A 19,622-nucleotide genomic window follows, 5' to 3' on the forward strand; every position below is an offset into this window, starting at 1 on the left:
CTAATATTTTGAACGTTAGAACAGGAAACTGTCACCTCTTAGGCCGGTTTGACAGCCGCGGAGCATGCTGGGAAATATAGTTCGATTCTCCTTCAGCGGGCTTCAGCCTCGCTTACCGCAGATTCGCGCGTGAGGGGGCGTGTCCCTCCGCCGTGGTGGAACTGCAGCAGCTTCCGGCTTTCTGGCGTCACACATGTAGCAAAACATGGCCCCTGCCAGCCGGGCTGTTGCTGTCTTAGCGCTCTCGGTGCTGTACCTGTGTCGGACAATCATCTCCACCGAGTACTTCTCCACTCTCACTCTGTTCAAAAATGAGCTCCACAAGCAGGGATGCAGCTCGCTGTCCGAGTGGGAGGATTACGCTGCGGACTGCGGTAAAGTCTTTTTTTTTCTTTTTTTTTTAGCCGTTACTCTGCCACGTCCTTCTTGGTCCAACTGTCAGTGTGAAAACCGGTAACTGCTAACGTTAAGCTAACAACAACAATCAATGACAGCCCGGGGAGGTGACTGAAATCGGGCTCTGCCTCGCTAAAAATGAGCTGTGAAATAAGAGGTCAGTGACGGAGGGTTAAAAAACACAGCAGCCGGGATTTATAAATCTGTACAACAGCAAAGAAACCTACACTCACTCCTCAAACTGCTCATTGTAGCTTCCCCTCAGAGGTCTACACCAAACTTAGCCCCAAACAGTACATTTCTCATGTAACCAAACACAAGTGAAATCATGTTTTCTCTTGACATTTGGTTTTGTTTTTTGTTTTACACATAACTGATGCACCCTGCTCCAAAATAAACCCTGTAAAATCCAGCTTTCAGGGCATCCTCATTCATGAATGTTTTGCATGGGTTGTTCTGCTTTGGTTGATTTACGAGGGTAGAGAGATTTCCGTGCACCATTGTGTTTGACCATTTTTCAGCAATCTGAAAATCTGTTTTAAAGGCCAATCTGAACGAAGGAATCCCTCCACAATTCACTTTAAAATTAAATAAAAGAGAAGCACGTTGTGGGAATCCAGAAAATGTGCAAATTTAAGTTATTTCAGAGCACTTTTAATTACAACATAAGGGTGCAAAGACCTGTTGTGGAAGAGTCAGTTATTTTCTGAGGAGATAAGATGCTTTTTAATAATATCTTGCAAGAGAGAACAACACAGATCAGAATACAGAGTTGCTCTGAGAACCTTAGGCGAAAACAAGTCAGTTAATATACAGGTTATTACGTAATCGCTCCTTTGATATGTTCAAGCATTTGTTATCTATCTTTCCTCCCTTTCTACAGCCAAGGCCCCTCTCTCGGTACCGCGCCATCTTCCCTGTCAAACTCCTTAAAGTTGTTCAATCATAAGAGCACAATACCCTCATTGAAAGAGGGAGAAAAGAGAAAAACAAGTGTCTTAAATGAGTTATTACCGGCTGATACAGAGTAACACTGAATACAATGTATATGGGAATTAATTTTTCCCTTACAGACGATACCAATGAATAACAACCTCAGTAAAGTAAAGATAATACTAGAAATAGTCGAATATATTAAAACTACAGCGATGATGGCATTTTAGGGAGCTTCATCTTTGTTTTTTTTAGTTTTTTTTAATGCTTGGTGTCTTAAAGCCATCAGCAGATCCAGCACGACTGGAATTGGAGCATTTCCCTCCGGTCTGAATCCCACATTACCGGTCGGTCTGGAATCCACCGAGTCTGGTCAGGCCAGCTCGACGCCTCAAACATGTTCTTTTTATTAATTTTAAATGGTCAAAATGCAACTTTTTATGCCAGAATGTCGAGTTACATGGCATACATGTGTATGAACGTTGCCAACGTGATGTCACCTCGTCGTTCATGCATAATTTTAGAGTCTAAAGAGGTTCGAAAGGTCCCGAAATCTTCCGACTGGACGAAAGCCTGACGCTTATAGCTGTGAGTGCCGGCAGAATCGGGCGAGCACGCTGAGACTGCACAATCACACATTTAAAAGTGACTAATATCCAAATCCAAAGCTTAAACTGATGATTTAATCTGCAAATGATTATCCGAATGACAAGAAGGCCCCAAAACTAAGTCAGAAAACAGGTGACGGATCAAGTGAGAAGTAGGATGATTCCCTGATGTTTCTGCTTTTTTCTGTTGTCCTTCTGATATTCATTTAAAACAAAGCTTTGGTGGTAATTTATGCATTTTTTTTTATGAAAGCCACAACATTTACAACCACAATCTTCTGGCACATATTTGGCAGGATGACAGCAGCAGCACCATGCAGTTGTACTCAGATAAGATGCAGATTTTTAGCTCTGCTGCTCCCCATCGTAAGTGCTTTTAATGCTTTTTGTTTTTTGCAGAGTCTTCCATTTTACAGTTGGATGACCCCGACTGTGAGGAGGGAAGCAACCCGCCCTGCGAGTCAGTCTTCTCACTTAACGCAGAGAAGATCCTGGTGAGATCTCACAAACTGAATATATCTCTAACAGCCACACCCCCCAGCAACGTAAACGCAGAGTTTAACCGTCGATGATCTACTAATGTTTCATCAGAATGTGCTCATTTTTTTATTGCTAGCTTCATATTCTAATATTTAAAGCTAAATCTAATTAGCGGGTAAGAGTCAGAATCTCAAGAAATTAGCTGAAAAAAGAAGGAATGATCTCTATTTCTAAGCCTGTTGCGCCTCAGATTGCTGGATCTGGTTGGGTGTGGTCTTCTGCACTTGTAACCACATCCAGTGATGATTGTAGTCTGATGGCCACACCCTGTAGTGCGGTCTGATATCAGTGCTGCAGGCTAAATACCACTGGAGGTATGTGAGATTGTCTTTATCCTCCAACACAGCCTGAACCCTCTCAGACGAGCTTTCTGTCCTTTCTTTAAGGAGTCTTCAGGAATAGTTCTCCAGGCTTCTTGAAGGACATCCCAAAGCTCTTCTTTGGATGTGGGCTGCCTTTTGTTCCGTTCCACACCATGCTGCAGCTGAGATATGCTAAGTTTTCAGCTAACAGCTCTTTGGGAATCACCTTGTTGCTGCAGAAATCCTGTTTTCTGTCTGTCACACTGTGTTATCTTTGCTGTTTCTCACACATGCAGCTAAAGAAACGGGTACAAACGATGTGTCTTTGAATCAAGACTCTTTCACAGGACTGTACATACTGCTGAAATGTGACGGCGTGCCAGTACACTGAGTTTGTTATGCTGACGATGTTGCCACTGATTGTAGAAATGTAACAAAGTCTTTACTTTGTCAGCGGTCTTGTTGCAGCTTTGGAAAATGCAACACGTCCTACTATCAGACTCTCACACTACAGGGAACACTGTGCCTCACTTTCAGAGAGTTTAAGGATTTTAATGCACAACAATATACATATTTAAAAACCAGTTTGTTTAATTTTTGGGTGGTTTTCACAGGCATTCCTTCCATTTCAGTGGACTTTTCTTTGCCTTAAAGCCTCTTAAAAACTGTCCTTTGAGTTTTTTTTGTTGTTGACATCGACACATATACTCTTTTTAGTGTGCATGTTGTCCTCGTTCTGCAGGTTTCTTTAAGAGACATGCATGTTCAGTTAACTGGGGATCTGTACTGACTGTGAGAGTGTGATTGAGTGGCAGCCTGTCCAGAGTGTAGCTCGCCTCTCGCCCTGCGGCTCAAAGTGACACCTTTGACTTCCCCCTCATACAGGAAACCAATATTTTTTGCCTTTCTGTGCTGTCCCTCGATGTGTATCTCTCATCTCTTTTCTGTTTTTTCTCTCACAGAACCAGGCCAAGTTGTTTATAGAGCAGAAAAAAATCCCCTTTCCTGTAGATAACCACAACACAAACGAGGAACTTGGTGAGTTAGCATTTCGTTTTCATCCTTCACCCTAATTTTTGAAGTTTTTTACCTTCTCGCGTCGCTCATTGATGCATTTTTCTCTCTCTTTGCAGCTATTTGCTACGTTCTGATAGGCAATGGTCTTTATGATGAAGCCATCAAACACTTTTCCCTCTTACTGCAGGTGTGTTCAGCTGTTGTTACGCAGCACGTCTGTTTCCTGCAACAAATAGGGAATATTTACCTGCTGTGTTTTTGTCTTTGATGCAGAGCGACCCAGAGCTGATCAGTGCAATCTATGGAAGAGGGATAGCTTATGGGAAGAAAAGTTTACAGGTGAGTGATAGTTTATGGCCTCGTCATGATGTAATCTCCTGTGTAAACATGCATGAGGGTCCGTCTTTAAAGGCCGAGTCCACTCGTAGCCTTTTGTATTCATGTTGTGTTTTCCAACAATTTGTCTCAAAAGTACGTTTGAATGAATACGGTCCACTTGCTGCTGCTGTGTTGCTGTCTAAGTACCTTTTCTTTTAAAATAAGAGAAAGCCTGAGTTTTGCTGACAGCAGCAGTTCCAGGGAGATGCAGAGCAGCTGAGAGTGACATTTAATGCATCTAAAATCAGGACACTGCGGTTATTAAAGTGCAACAAGAGAAGATTTTCTTATTGTTTCTTGTTTATTTACCCATAAAGCTGTATGAAAGCAAAAAGTAGCTGCCTTCATCTCTCGTTTCTCCCCGTCAGGACATAAAGAACGCCGACTTGGCGCTGTACGAGCTCAACCGAGTCATCACCCTCGAGCCAAACTGGCCGGAGGTCTACGAGCAGAGAGCTGAGGTGAGGCCTGAACTGTGCCGACGGGTCAAAAAGACCGAGGGAATCGGTCCTAATTCAGTTTACCTCGGCTTCCTTCAGTTTTATGTTTTATGTTGCTCTGATACCGCAGTAAATTGGCAGTAATTGATGCAATTTAACAAATCAGATTGTACGTTTGGAGCTTAGCTGCCTTCCCTCTTTTAAGTTTCACATTTCCGCAGATTCTGCAGATTTACAGTCTCCGCAGACTAATCCAATCAGTTAAGCGTGACGGGTAGTAAGATGATCTATTAAAGAGGATGTAATAAGCTTCACTGCAGGCTGGATTATATTACAGCCGAGGCAGAAGTGAAAAACTACAGATTGTTACTGTTGTAATTAAACTTCTGTTGCATCAGTCCGGTCAGGTTATGAGCATCTTTAAAAGCATTAATCACTGACCAAAGTGCAGATATGTTTTAAGGGCCTTTACTCAGTCTGGTGCAGATGCCAAAGTATATAAAAGAGTTTTTGAACTGGTCGTAATTATTTAGGAAGCAGGCTTTAAATCAGGGTTATAAATTTTTTATTTAGTCACATCTTTCAACATAAAAATAGATCCTAATATGGCTGTTTTTTTTGGTCTTCTTGTAAGATTTGTGATTTGTTCTTTGAGAAAAATGATTTAGATCCTAAAATCGACCACATAAAAATGCAGCAGTTACAGCACAGCAACAGGTAAAAAGCACGTTGCCCACAGGCCTTTATGTCTGGAGTTTAGAGGCTTCAGTGCTACCAGGATGAAGGAGTTTTTATACCTTATTCAGGTGTCTTTTCACCTATTTAAAGACTTGCAAGTAAGCAACCTCAGTGACTTAAAGTTTAGAAACACGTAGCAAGATTAAACGCTCATGAAATGAATGTGTGAACGCTCTGCAGTGGCAGCTAAAGTTGTTTTAGTAGAGGTTTGTATGCAGTCTTAGCAGGAAAGCTAACTCTTCTTTTGCATATTTGAGGTTTATTTAGCAGGGACAGTACATAACATTAATGTTACGATAATCAAAAAAAGCAACTATTGCAGACCTTGTTCCTTGTTGGGCTTTTAAGGAAAACTTTATGAAACAAGCAGAAGAAATTAACAATCAAACGGTGACAAAAACATGCAGAAAAGATTATACGACAGATGCAGATGTGAGCAGAAGACTTTTTCAAACTGGCAGCGACCAAAGGAAAATCCACTGAAATGAGCTGCACAACATCACTGTGTCCGACAGAAGCATCGCTCAGAAATGCTGCTTTTTCCCCTGGATTTCTGCACGTGTGGCTCATAAAATCCGTGAAACTTATTGGTAGCTTCTCACACCAAATCTATGTGGTACAACCCTTTGTTTTGAACCCAGTCGCCTTCATCTTATGGAAGCAGTCCTGTTCTGAATACAGACTGTGGAACGGATGCTCCCTCGTCTTCATCACTTCATCTAAGTTTCTAACATAGCTGAAACACTGTCAATCAGCCAATCACAAGCCTGTATTTCCAGAGAAGATAGTCATCCAAGCACCGTGCAGACGCCCAAACCGTCAAACTGTGAACATAGATATTAGTGCAAGTCCAAAGATTCTTATCAGAAAATGACTTGTATGAATAATAGATGCATGATTCAGCCTCAGTTTAACTTACTTCCCTTTTAGTTCTTGATAAAGTTTCAACATAACAAGAAGATCATCTCTCTATTAACTCAATCACTTACTCAAGAGAACGGAAATTACTGTGAAAAATGGACATATTGGACACAGAAATGACCCTGAAAGCACGTTGGTAGCTGATTGGAGTGCAGTGGCAGCTTCATTAACCCTCCCCCAGGTTTCACAATGAGGCTTTTTTTGTTATTAGCCGTTTCCTCTTTCTGACCCTTAATGTCACTGCAGTGTAGCTCACTTTTAATAAACCACACAATGAAGCTTTATATGTGTAATCCCTCAAATGTAAATATAAATGTATTTTATTCATACAGCCCTTTACAGACGACCCTTACGATGTACAGCAGGTAATAAATAAAGAGAAGAAGAAGTAAAAACAAATAAAAACAATAAGAGAACAGTGAAAGCAATAAAATAAAACAAAATCGAATAAGATAAAAGTGTCATCATACTACTGGTCAAAGACCAAATTAAATAGGAATTTCTACAGTGTCGTGTAGTCTGACGGCTTCATGCGGCACAACAAAATGCTCTAAAAGGAAAAACTCCACACCTGGATGTTCTCCTTTAATCTACAGTTTAAGTGAAAACTCTGATGATCAAACACTCTCCTGTTCAGATCCTGTCTCCTTTGGGTCGGATCAGCGAGGCTCTGAGTGACCTGACCAAAGCCATCCAGCTGCAGCCCTCAGCTCGTCTCTACAGACACAGAGGAACCCTGCTCTTCATTTCAGAGGTTTGACCGTCCGATGTGCATCACCTGTCTGCGTGTACTGGTGCAGTTCCATCCTCTGACCCCATGTCCCCCCCCCCCCTCTGTCCAGGATTATGTGGCAGCTATGGAGGACTTCCAGCGATCTTTAGAGCTGAAGAAGAACCAGCCCATCGCCATGCTGTATAAAGGTCTCACCTTTTTCCACAGAGGCATGCTCAAGGTATGCAGCCGGCAGATCTTCTCACAGATGTGGGAATTGTGCTACGTAAGCTGTGATTAAAGGTGTTTTATGAGACTCGCTGCTGCAGCTTCTGGGTGCATAAAGACACAAATCTATAAGAAATCATTACAAAACAATTAGGGCTGGGCAACGATTACAATTTTTAATCTAATTAATCACATGATTTCCCTGATTAATCACGATTAATCGCATTTATACACAAAATCCAAAAATGAATCCAAAAGTAACGTATAGCTTTTAGCATTTAGTTTTATTTTAAATGTGCTGCCATATAAATGAAAGTGCCATAACATTTGTTGTGCAAACACACTTTTAACATCAGCATCTTTCTGTAGTTTTTATGTAGAAGCCTCGCTCCACTGTCTGTTTCCTTGAATGACTTGCTGCTATCAGTTGTGTGTTTTGCCTTTAAGTGATATTTTAGACTGGAACTACTACGCTGAGAAGACAATTCAACTTGGCAGAGTTTACAGATGACTTTGGTTCTGTGGACTCCGCCGTCTGGAAGAACTTTAAAATGAAAATGGCCGAGTAAAAGTTCCGTACCCTTCTCCATGTTTGGTGGATCCGCCGATTACTTTCTTTTCCTGTTCCACAGCAGACAGCAGCAGACTTTTACAAAATAAAAGCCTGTGAGCAGCTGACTTTTACAAAATAAAAAAACCTGCGTTAATGTGCGATAAAATATTTATCGGCGTTAAATAATTAACGCGTTAATGCGATAATAACGAGTTAACTCGCCCAGCCCTAAAAACAATGTGTTAAATCTTAGATCTTCTTTTAACAGCGGTCTGTAAACATCTGGAAGTGAGGAGACCAGCTGCTGGAGCTTTTGGGAGAGGAACGTTGTCCCATACTAGCTGCTCCTGGATTTGTTGTGTTTAGTTTTTCAGTTGGTGAAACATCTGGACTGCAGGCGGGTCACTCTTCTCCTTACGAAGCCATGCAGTTGGAACAGATGCAGTATGGGGTTTAAACCTTTAGAGCAGATGTTGCTCTAAAACCTGCATACACCTTTCAGCATTGATGGAGCCTTTCCAGATGTGCAACTTTACATTTCCATTGGCTCCACACCATCAGAGATGCAGGCTTTTGAAGCAACCTGGATGGTTTCTCTCCTCTTTAGTCTGGTGGAAGTTACGTCCACGATTTCCAAAAGAATTTGACATTTTCATCCAAAAGACAAACACTAAGTTAAGTTTACTAATAATGTCACATGTGCACAGAGAGTAAAGCGAGCAGATGCTACTAAAAAAGTAACTTCCTGGGGAAATCCCGGCCCAGCGCCCACAGGCAGCCGGGAGGGTGCTTCGAACAGTCACAAACACAGAGCGTGCTGCAGAAAGTCGACATTGCACCATCTGCTTCTTATCAGCATTAACAAAGGATATCCCCAATCTGTGACCAAGAACATGAATGTTCTGTCTGCTCTGCATGGACGTGCTCAGCAATCTTTAACTCTGACTTACAGACAGAGTTGGCAGTCTGTTAATATTTGAATGAAATTTTCTTTGATAAGAAAAAAAACTGCCCCGTCTCAATCGATCTGTAATATCTGAGCGGTTATCCTAAGGATTCCTGGACTTTGTTCTGGAGTTCAGAGCTATTTGTCTGAGCAGCTCCTTTGTTCTAATGTCTGCGGAGATCCCACGACTCCCCCACTGGTGCCACCACGAGGTTTTAGTTTCTTTCTTTTAAGCATCTCAAGAACTTTCAGGCACATTCTTTAACTTTGTGAAAATAACCCTAATGGCATTCCCATCAGGCTGCAGAGTACTTTCTATTTAAATGTTGGCATGCAGACAGGTCCTGAGTGCCTGAATGAAATGGAGCTGAAGCAGCATAGCATTGGCTGTGGGTTCCATTTAATAACAGATGTGCAAACTGCAGTTTGGAGATAAAGGCTGAGTTATACTTCTTTTAACTGTCCTTGCGCTTGCGTCTTGCGCGTATGTTAATGGCTCGAGACGTTTATACTTCATTTTGCTTTGTCGGCGCTTGCGTGTGCTGCGTGGCGATTCACCGCCAGGACAGTAGGTGGAGTAGCGGGTTTTTTCAATGACAAGCCTACTATGATGAAAGCAAATTCACCGCCAGGACCTCTTCGAGTGGATTCATGCTTCTTCTTCTTGTAAATAGCCGGTATTTTGTCAGATTTTCAACACCTTGGGGGTCTAAACGACTACTTTCTCGCCTGAAAATGTTTCAAATGTTGCTAAAGTTATATATATTTACAGAGTTTATAGCTTAAGGGAAATCAGCTTTTCAGGCCGGCTGATTTGGGCTCGGACAGGAGTGAAGTGCACTGTGTGTAAACGCTCTGCATACTGTCTGATCGATGAGTGTCGTTTTCAAGTAGTAGGCGGTTTCGAACACAGCCAGTGGCTTGGGCTTGCGTCTTGCGTAAAGTTTAGAAAATTGAGGTGACACACGCAAGCACGCAAGGGGGGGCTTGCAACCGCGCAAGGGCTTGCGTTGCGTCTTGCGTTACCGACTATAAACCAGGCTTAAGATCTGGATTCATACGTTTGCGGTCTGCTGAGTGAGAATTGTTGTTTTGATCTCGTGTTCCTTATTGCAGTTTCCTGTCAGCTCTGTTGTCACTCTGTTGTTTTCTTTCATCAGGAAGCCATTGAGACATTCAAAGAGGCCCTGAAGCTGAAATCTGATTTTATAGATGCCTATAAGAGCCTCGGACAGGCCTACAGGTACAAACACTCCACAGTCTGCCACTTTCTTTATAAATCCTCTTTAAATGCAACATATGCCTCCGTTGTTGCTGCTCTGCTCTGCATCTTCACAGAGAGCTGGGGGATTTTGAGTCGGCCATGGAGAGCTTCCAGAAAGCTCTGATGTTGAACCCGAACCACATCCAGTCTCTTCAGCTCCGAGGCATGATGCTGTACCACCACGGCTCGCTGCAGGAGGCCATAGGCAACTTCAAGGTAGAGACATGCTCAGCAGGTTAAAGAGCTTAAAACTTTGATGGAGGTGGATTCTGCCTGTTTACCCACAAGTTGACACCATTTCCTTAGGTCTAAATGAAGCGTCTGTGACGTGCTTTGGGGAAAATATGATATAAAGACAGTACAACAGGTCTTTTTAAGAAAGAATTTTGATTTGGTGGAATAAAGACAAGGAGGCTAGCTGTTCTATCTATTTTTTTAGGAGTTTTAAAGCTCTAAAAGACCAGAAAAGACCCTTTTCTCCCCCTTTTTATTTCACTTTACACTAGATAACTCAGTAAGAAAGCTTTTCTGTGATTTCTTAATATGCTCCCCTTCTTGTCCTGCAGAGGTGTCTTCAGTTGGAGCCCTACAATGAGGTCTGTCAGTACATGAAGGGCTTGAGTCACGTGGCCATGGGGCAGTTCTACGAGGGCATCAAAGCTCAGACTAAAGTCATGCTGAACGACCCACTGCTGGGACAAAAGGCCAGCTCTGAATACCTCAAAGTGAAATACCTCAGAGGTCAGTGGCCCCATGCTTACACACAGAAACGCATCCAAAAAACACTGATCGTCTCGAAACAATGACGAGAAGAATGCAGCTGAAAAGCTGCTGTTGGACAGTTTGAAGCACGGAGGTATTTTAGGGCATTTTGGGCTTTTATTAAGAATTAAGGGTAGAAAACGAAGGATGAAGGGTTGTAAGAACAGCACAACAAGGCTCTAATTATTTCATCTATTATAGAATGTGTGAATGCATTTTATAGATTCCTTTGTTTTTAGCTCCAAAAAGTCCAATTTCTGCTCGGCTCACGTGGTATTTGAACCTTTTTTCCTCCAGAGTACTCTCGTTACTTGCACTCCCACCTGGATATTCCAGTAGTGGAATATAACGTGGACCAGGACTTACCGGGGAACTTTAAGAACCACTGGGCCAAGAACCTGCCTTTTCTAATAGAAGACTACGAGGAGCAGCCCGGCCTGCAGCCACATATCAAGTAGGTGGATGTGTTCGTTACAGCTAACGGGCGACAACCTCACATTCATCTTTTTTATTCTTTCACCCAAACAATCTGATTTGTTTTCCCTCCTTTGGCCTTGTTATGGAGCATTTAGTCCAGTTTCCACCATAAAGTTAATATTTCTCTCCAGAAGAAAAGTTTGAACGCTCTTTTCTCTGTGACAAGACGTGTAATCATTGTGAAAAATGACCCCAGCATCACCAAAGCCACTTTAGATTGAGTCCACCTGTGCATCTACTGTAGAGGTAATGGCTGCCATCTCCTCTGGGCCTTCACCTGACATCAACCCCAGATGATGGTGGAAATGTGCTTGTTTTCCTCATCTTTCTGTGTTTCATTGGACCAAACCAAAGCTCCAGCATCATCTCTTTGTCCCAAACAGAGTGGTGATCCATCACTAAATCTCACCTTCATCCAACCATCCACAGCTGCTTCTCTTTATCTCCCTGGAACCTTGTTTTTCTTCTCTGTAGCTGTTCCTGATGGTTTAAGTTCCCTGCCAGTTTCTTACAGCTCGCTCTCAAACATTGAGTCCTATTTCTACCCGTTTGCCTCACATTTCTTTAGTTGTTGTATTCTCAGACATATTTCTGTGGGTTTGACACCTGACGACCTGTTTCCTTTTGGCAACCTTTGCATCATTTACACTGACATTTTGCCTGTTTCCTGTCAGTGACCTCATGCAGCTCTGCATGCACACTCTGGTAACTGCAGACTAACCTTTGCAGGCACTACACACCCCATGTTGGTGTATCCGGTTTTTCGTGAGAGATCAGAGCCAGTTAAACCCGCTTGTGTTTGTGGTCTGCAGAGACGTGCTGCCACAGAACTTTGACAGCTACAGCACCGAAGTCCAGAAGCTGATCTGCACGGCCGATCATCTGGGAGCGCTAATGCAGTACGACACTCCCGGCTTCTTACCAAACAAGAGAATACATCGAGGTAACGCCGATATATGTTGTGATTCCTAAAGGTCTTAAAATGTTTAAAAAAAAAAGCTGTAAAAACACAGAGTTGTTTGATTCTGCAGCCATGGGTTTGGCAACGCTGGAAGTGATGCAGGCCATGCATCGGACGTGGAGCAACTCTAAAGTGCGAGTTAATGGAAAGACCAGACAAATGCAGTGGAGAGACATGTTCGATATAGCTGTGAAGTGGAGAAGGTGAGGGACACGCCGCGTTTTTCTGTCAGCGACACCTCTGCATGGCACTAGAAGAAAACTGATTATTACATCATCAGAATTAAAGGTTTCCTCTCCCAAACACACCAGGAGAAACTCATCCATGCATTCATCTCCAGTAGACTCCATCACTGTAACGCTCTTTTAACTGGACTTCCCAAAAAGAGCATTAAACATCTGCAGCTCATCCAGAACGCTGCTGCTGGAGTTTTAACCCGGACTAAGAGATCTGAACACATCACAGCAGCTTTAAAATCTTTACTCTAGCTTCCAGTCAGTCACAGAATAGATTTTAAAAGCCTGCTGATGGTTTACATCTGTGATCTGTTCAGAGAATATAAAGCCAGCAGAGCTCTTAGATCCGAGCGACAGCAGACCCAGAAAGCAGCTGCTCTTTAAACACAACCTCCAACTACCGATACAGTATATGAGAGGGCACAAGGTGGCCGTGCAGAATGGAGCAGGAGTCTGTAAATTGTTCTGGAAGCTTAAAAAACGGAAACGAACGGATGATTATTAGCATGTTTTTTTTACCGTTAAACATTTTTGTAGCTCAGTTATAGGCTGTTTTAATTTGTTGGCCTTTGAATTTAAACAAACTCAACATATGTTTGGTTCTTTTTTTACACATATTTGTGCCACAGAGTTCATTAATGATGCTGAACAGCCATTCAAAGCATTCATAGAGCTCAGATGGGGCCTGGCAGAACTGATGTGTGTCTTACACACCAACAAAGAAAGACAGATGCTCCAGATGTTGGCCACTTGTTGGCTTGGTGCAGAAGAAACCTTGAAATAAACATGTTAGTCCAACAGTTGCTTTCAACTGTACATGTAACTACGCAGAGTGACAGTTACAAGACTTTCAACATCAAATACACACTTGGAAAAAGTTGATTTAGAGCTCAATTAGTCTGAACATGTAGAGATAATAAACATTCAAATGTAAGTTTGGCTTGGCTGCACAAAAAACAGCAAAACTGCTAAAAGATGGTCGTCCTCTCCAAGATAAATGAAGAAGTAACTTTCAGGAAATGGCTGTACAACTCAAAGAGTTCTCGAAGGATAAAGTCAGATGTTGAAATGTGATAACCGCCGGCTCTTCTCATTTCAGCAGTCTTGCGTAACACCGTGAAGCCCCGAAAGAAGCTAATATTCAGCTATTTTTGGTTTGTAGGTTTGTGCTTCAAAGAGCAGCTGAAAAGTTGTTCACCAGAGAAGTGGGAAGGAAGGTGCTCCCTCTCTGGTCTCCTCCTCCGGCTGTCCGTCTCCTTCTTTGCTGCGCAGCTTATTGGACTGCAGCCTGAACGCACTCAACAGGCTCTCCCTCTGCTTGCAGGATTGCGGATCCAGACCAGCCAGTTTTGTGGTTAGACCAGATGCCAGCCAGAAGCCTCAGTCGGGGTTTCAACAATCACATCAATCTCATCAGGTAACAAGTCGTTTCCCTGACGACGGAGTCCCTGGGGCAACTTGAATTTCCGCGTGACATTTATAGAGTTTTCTCCGTTTTACGCCACAGAAAAATGTCTTTGAGTCCCTTGAAATGCAACACCGGCCTGGCTTCTGATGAGCTATTTGAAAGCAGTGTTTAAACTTGTGTGTTTTCCTTCGTTTCTCCAGGGGACAGATTATCAACATCAGATACCTGACCTACTTTGACAACATCCTTGACTTCATCAAAGACAGAATATTAGTTTACCACGGGTAAATCAGTCCTTTACTTTTGTACATTTTAACCTTCAATGCTGATTCCATCCTCCAATGTTTCCACGCATTAGATGCAGCCTAAGGTTTATAAGTGATTCTAAATGTCTTGTTGTGGTTGCTCCATTTTCTGGACTCAATCGTTGCTTTGTTGTATTCGTCTGCTTCCTTTTTATTCAAAGATTTGTATAACCCAGAAAAGCTCGGGAACTTATTCCCTTCGTACCCCTGATCTGTTCCCAGAGCTCAAACTGTGTAGGGAAAAAAGCATTTAACTTAAATCTGAAGTAAACTTTGTATAATTCTTCACTTCCTGTTAAATAAAAGTTATGATGATAATGAAAAAAGTCAAGATGGCATCAGCGTATGTTACTTTATGGATCTAACAGCATCCCTGTGCTGCGTACAACTCAGACTGATGTGAAGTTGTGTTTCCTGCTGTTTCCTCTTTAACTAACATGTTGGCACGGTCTGTCTCAGGGCGTACAACCCCAGAGGGCTCCTGGAAGTCCGCCAGGCTCTTGAAAATGTGAATAAAGTCGAGGATCTGCTTCCTATAATGAAGGTAATAAAGACCTAAGGTCAATTTAATTATGAAATGCGGAGGTTATTTGAGAATGTGTCCAACGGAGAGCAGTTTTCTGGTTGTGTTCAGCAGTGAAATGCCAGGAAGGGTGTGTGTTTGTGTTTGTTTCCTGAAGCAGTTCAACAGTAAAACCAGAGATGGCTTCACGGTCAACTCCAAGGTGCCGAGCATGAAGGATTCTGGGAAAGAGTACGATGGTTTTACCATCACCATCACTGGCGACAGGTAACGCCCGAACACTTTGCTCAGCATCTTACTCAGTCGGGGAGGAGACGCCTCAGATTGAGTCCTTTTATAGGACAGGTGTTCTGTAATTAAATGCTTTAATATGCAAATGACATGGTTTGTAGCTTATTATGGGCCAGTGAACATAAAGTACAGGTAGGAACATACTCCAGCTGCATTGAGCCAGTTGCTCAGGCCACATTTTTACTCCTTAACGTTCCTCCAGAGATTCCACTGGGATTTATCTCCACAAAAAACACTGAACAAGAAGTAACACACAGGGTTAAATATCCATGGAAAAGCTTCTGAATCTCATCTCTGAATTACTGATGTCCCCACAGCAGACTTTACCTCAATCCCAGTTGATCCCTTTGTCCAACCGCTCCATTCTGCAGGTATAAGGCGTCCCTCTTCTTTTAGGGATCAAGGGTTAGCAGTCACCTGGCTCTTAAACTCGGGCTTTCAGGGGCGATTTGGAGGATAGATGACTACTACACCCAACAGAAAACAGGCACTGTATCCCTGTGAAACGGCAGTAAAACCAATGGGCGTAATTGGGATTGAGCCTTGGTGTCACAGGCTCTGGGTTTGTTTATTGGAATTAACACCAGGCGTAAACTAATGAGGTGGGAACAGCCCCTGAGAGACGTTTTAGTTGCAAAAAAGTGTAAAAAGTGTGAAACTTTCAGATTAATCTATGAGCAGAAACACTTCATAAGTGTTGGATTGCATCAAAATTTTAAATATGTTTAATCATCATTTTGTTGCCTTATGATGCATCTGTTCTCTGTTTCTTTAGGGTGGGAAACATGCTGTTCTCTGTGGAGACCCAGACGACAGAAGAGCGGACGCAGCAGTACCAGTCAGAGATCGAGTCCATCTACAAAGACCTCACAGCTAAAGGAAAGGCGCTGATGCTGTCCACAGAGCTGGGGGTAAGATGAACCTCTACAGCCTGCTTTAAGTGAAGAAAATAAAAGGATGGTTGATGAGATATGTGGAAACGTCACATTTTTCTTCAGTTTTATGGTATTTTTTAGTGGATTTTCATGTTTACGTCGCTTTTAACAACACTTCTAAACCTCTGCAAGTTAGTAGCAACGACTTTTCTTTGTTCAAGTGATTCGGTTTTAAGTTTTTCTGCTAAGAACACAGCAGCAGAGGAGGGAGAACATGAGGAAAGGAAGTCAAAGAGCTTTTTAATGAGACGTCTGCATTGAGACAAACAAGAGGGACAAAAATGGCGTCTTTCAAAGTCTTTCATTCACACACGGCAAAAGAACTGGTGGCACCTCCTAAGCTGCCCTGGCAGACCTCATTTACACCTCATTTACACCTCATTTACACCTCATTTACACCTCATTTACACCTCATTTACGAAGGGTGAGTCCCCGCCTCGGTGTTGTGGTGTTTACTGTCACACCATCACTGCAGGGTCCAAAAATAAGGACCTAAAGACCCCCACCATATCTTAAAAACACACATTTAAAAGGTAAGTAGGGTAAAGAGCGGATGCTGATCTGGGCTCAGCCACCAACAGCGTAAGCACATGTTAAATATTCAGTTTAATTTCAGCCAGCAGAGCTGTTTTCCCTCTGAACAATCTGCATGATTTGCAATTTAAATTCTCTCCCCTCCGTCCTCTTCATCCCAGACTTCACTTTTCCAGACAGGCTCACGGGACATCGTTGTCTTGATGAACACTGCAGGGAATCTCAGTTTATAGCCAATGATTCCACGTTTGTTTCTTTTGATAATTATCTCTCTTAACTGCAGCAATAAGCAGACTTCAGAGGAATATCATCAAAGCCATCAGGAGGCGTTTTGTCTCATTGTTGTGAGCAGGCGGCCGACCTTGACCTTGTTCCTCTTGCTCGGCTCTCTGGTTTGTCACGTGATTTATCCAGATGACCCAGTAATGTGCTTTTTTTCATCATTAAAGGAGCATTTCCTCTCCTCTGAAACAACACGGGCTCGTCCCCGTTGTGTTGGACCCTTTGGTTCAACAGCAGCAGAAGTGAAATAAAGTTCATGTCTGTGGAGCTTCTCTTCAGGCCAACGGCGGAATCCGACTCTGACGTTCTGTCTCCTTTCAGGACGCAGATGCAGTGTGCAACCTGATCCTCTCCTTGGTTTATTACTTCTGCAACCTGATGCCTCTCTCCAGAGGATCCAGGTAATGTCAGCCAAAACAGCACGTCTGCGTACTTTGATATTTTTACACTTTCTCAGCAAACGAGAGGCTGAAGCGAACTAGTTCTGCGCTGTAATGGTCCTTTTTGTTGGAGTTTTTTCTTCAAATCAGTCAGAAACAACTGGACAGCCTTGGTGTGATTGTCACTGTTACTATGACAACTGTGTAAGGCGGAGTTCTGGGTCTGCTTCTCCGCAGCGTGGTGGCCTACTCGGTGGTGATGGGGGCGCTGATGGCCAGCGGGAAGGAGGTCATCGGCAGGATCCCGAAAGGAAAGGTAAATAAACACCGTGTGGGGGTCTTCCTCGTTTGTCTTCAGGTGTTTTAAGATGTTAATTGGGTTTAAAGTGCAGAAATATTACCAGTAAAATATCTAAATTAAATGCATTCAGTAGAAAGAAGTCGGGAAACTGTGTGAAATAACGATAAAAACACAGACTTTCTAAATCAATAAGATGTGAAATAAATTTAGTTTTTATTTACACGTTAATATAAGCAGAATTTTACTGTTTTACTACATGAATGTTGACCGTTTCCTGAAGTCTTAAAGGGATAGTTCGCCTCTTTTGACATGAAGCTGTATGACATCCCATATCAGCAACATCATTTATGAACATCTTCTTACCCCCTGCTGCGTCCTGTGAGCAGAGTTCCAGCCTCGTTTTGGTGTTGATGAAGGTAGTCCAGCTAGTTGGCTGGGGTTTAAAAAATAAAGCGTTTGGCTTCTCAAAACAATATGCGTTCAACAGAGTAATACATTTGCATCACAAAATCGTTCTCCAGGAAAAAGTCAGACCTCACAATTTTGTGGCCCCAGCCAACTAGCCGGACTACCTTCATCAACACAAAAACGAGGCTGGAACTCTGCTCACAGGATGCAGCATGAGGTAAGAAAATGTTCATAAATAATATTACAAGTATGGGATGTCATACAGCTTCATGTCAAAAGAGGCGAACTATCCCTTTAAAGTCCAACTCCGCGCATGAATTAACTCCACTAAAACTCAGCTGTTTCCCTTAAATTCTTTATTCTGGAGAGACTTTTAAGCAGCACTGCACGGATATGTAACATTAATCTTAACCAGTTACTGAGATTACAGATTTATCCGGGGTATCCGTTCATGGAGACGTCCTGTAAACTAACTGTTTGCTTAATTTCCTTTCAGCTGGTGGACTTTGAGGCCATGACTGCACCCAGTCCAGACACTTTTAGTAAAACAGCAAAGCACTGGATGAGCCTCAAAAGGTGTGAAGGCAAAAAATATTAGCTTCCCATGCGATTCCGCTGCTTTACTCTCCCTAATCCTCCGCCTCTTCCTCCGCAGTTTACCCACGTGGTACCACAGTCTCCCGTCTGTAGCGGAGAGCTTCCCGTCCATCCGAACGATGATCGAGGTCCTCAACACAGACTCGGCGTCACATTGTCCAAAGAAGTCTTAACGGGGCTTCTGAGACATAAAGAAGTCTGTTAGATAAAGTCTTAAAAAGGGTGTCAGCACAGGGCAGAACAAAGGAACAGTCGCCTTCTACAAGCCCAAACAACTCTGGACTCATTTCCCTTCGAATTTTAATACATAAAAAAACATTTTAGGCGTTTTACTGTTCTCTTAGAAATTAAATTTTGATCCGGGTTAACAAAAAAGCTACCAAATGATCTACTTTCAGTGTCCAAATGCTGCTTTGTTCTCTGCCATCTCCCCATAAACGCACTCTTAACCCGTTACTCTTAACTTAGCTGGACTTACTTAACCCTTTACAGTCATCTCAGCAGCAGCTTTTGGCCTCATTTAAAGGAATACCATGATCAATGTGAGACACGTTGGTCTTTAATAAGGAGCAGACGGTTTTCCTTTTTCCATCTTCTTGTTCTTTAAGGCTGAGCTGTAGCTCAGAGGTGTTTGGGGGACACGACAGGGGAGGCTGAAATGTCACCGTTTGTTTGGGATGCAGAAGCGATTCCGTCCAACTTCGCTGTGAAAAACAAAAAAAACGCCCAAAGCACAAACCCATGTGCCCACCCGTCGGCACGAGCAATCTATGGTTTCACAGTCTGCCCGGAACGTGAAGTAGCTTGTCAGAGGAAATGTTTAGAGTTTCGGGTCAGCTCTGTGGAATCTAAAGAGTTTTTATTTGATGTTAGAGCCCGCGATGAGCTCTTTAAACGAGCCTTTTAACCACTGACCTTCAGCCTGTCAGCAGCGAGGGATTTTAAAAGAAATATGGGACAAAAACTTCAGGGCTATTGAATTCCGCTTTGGATACTTGAAGCAGTCTCTTTCATTGTTGCTTTGTCAGCACTTTCTAGCAAAGTGTTGCCTCTTTTATCGAGTGTTTGAGAGCGTCAGTCAGAGACTTCAGAAGCATCGTTGCTCTCTGTGAAAGGAAACAACTTCTAACCAACTCACAAGCATTTTCTACACAGAAAAGGATGAAAAATATTGAAATAATTGACACAGAAGGAGTATTCCAAAGCTCTAAAATCTGCAGCGTGAACGTTGAACTGCACGTTGCTT

At 42.8% G+C, this 19,622-nt stretch overlaps 1 protein-coding gene across 2 annotated transcripts; it reads left to right on the forward strand.

Annotated features, from left to right (window-relative positions):
• The first annotated feature begins 167 nt into the window (after positions 1 to 167).
• Positions 168 to 19,484, forward strand: ttc13 (tetratricopeptide repeat domain 13). Of its 2 annotated transcripts, none has more exons than XM_075458819.1 (23): positions 168 to 374; positions 2,337 to 2,431; positions 3,742 to 3,817; positions 3,913 to 3,983; positions 4,070 to 4,135; positions 4,543 to 4,635; positions 6,911 to 7,027; positions 7,116 to 7,226; positions 9,873 to 9,955; positions 10,051 to 10,192; positions 10,543 to 10,717; positions 11,036 to 11,192; positions 12,028 to 12,158; positions 12,247 to 12,379; positions 13,737 to 13,829; positions 14,021 to 14,104; positions 14,585 to 14,669; positions 14,806 to 14,915; positions 15,715 to 15,850; positions 17,012 to 17,091; positions 17,308 to 17,386; positions 18,276 to 18,355; positions 18,435 to 19,484. In XM_075458819.1, exons 1-23 carry the CDS (start codon positions 206 to 208, stop codon positions 18,547 to 18,549), a joined length of 2,481 nt encoding a protein of 826 aa, XP_075314934.1. In that variant the 5' UTR covers positions 168 to 205; the 3' UTR covers positions 18,550 to 19,484. The 2 variants fall into 2 exon arrangements, with proteins under 2 accessions (XP_075314934.1, XP_075314935.1); XM_075458820.1 differs by having other exon boundaries at positions 14,809 to 14,915.
• The last annotated feature ends 138 nt before the right edge of the window (positions 19,485 to 19,622 follow it).

The sequence above is a fragment of the Odontesthes bonariensis genome, chromosome 24 (assembly GCF_027942865.1).
Source record: "Odontesthes bonariensis isolate fOdoBon6 chromosome 24, fOdoBon6.hap1, whole genome shotgun sequence".
In the NCBI taxonomy this organism is placed as follows: domain Eukaryota; kingdom Metazoa; phylum Chordata; class Actinopteri; order Atheriniformes; family Atherinopsidae; genus Odontesthes; species Odontesthes bonariensis.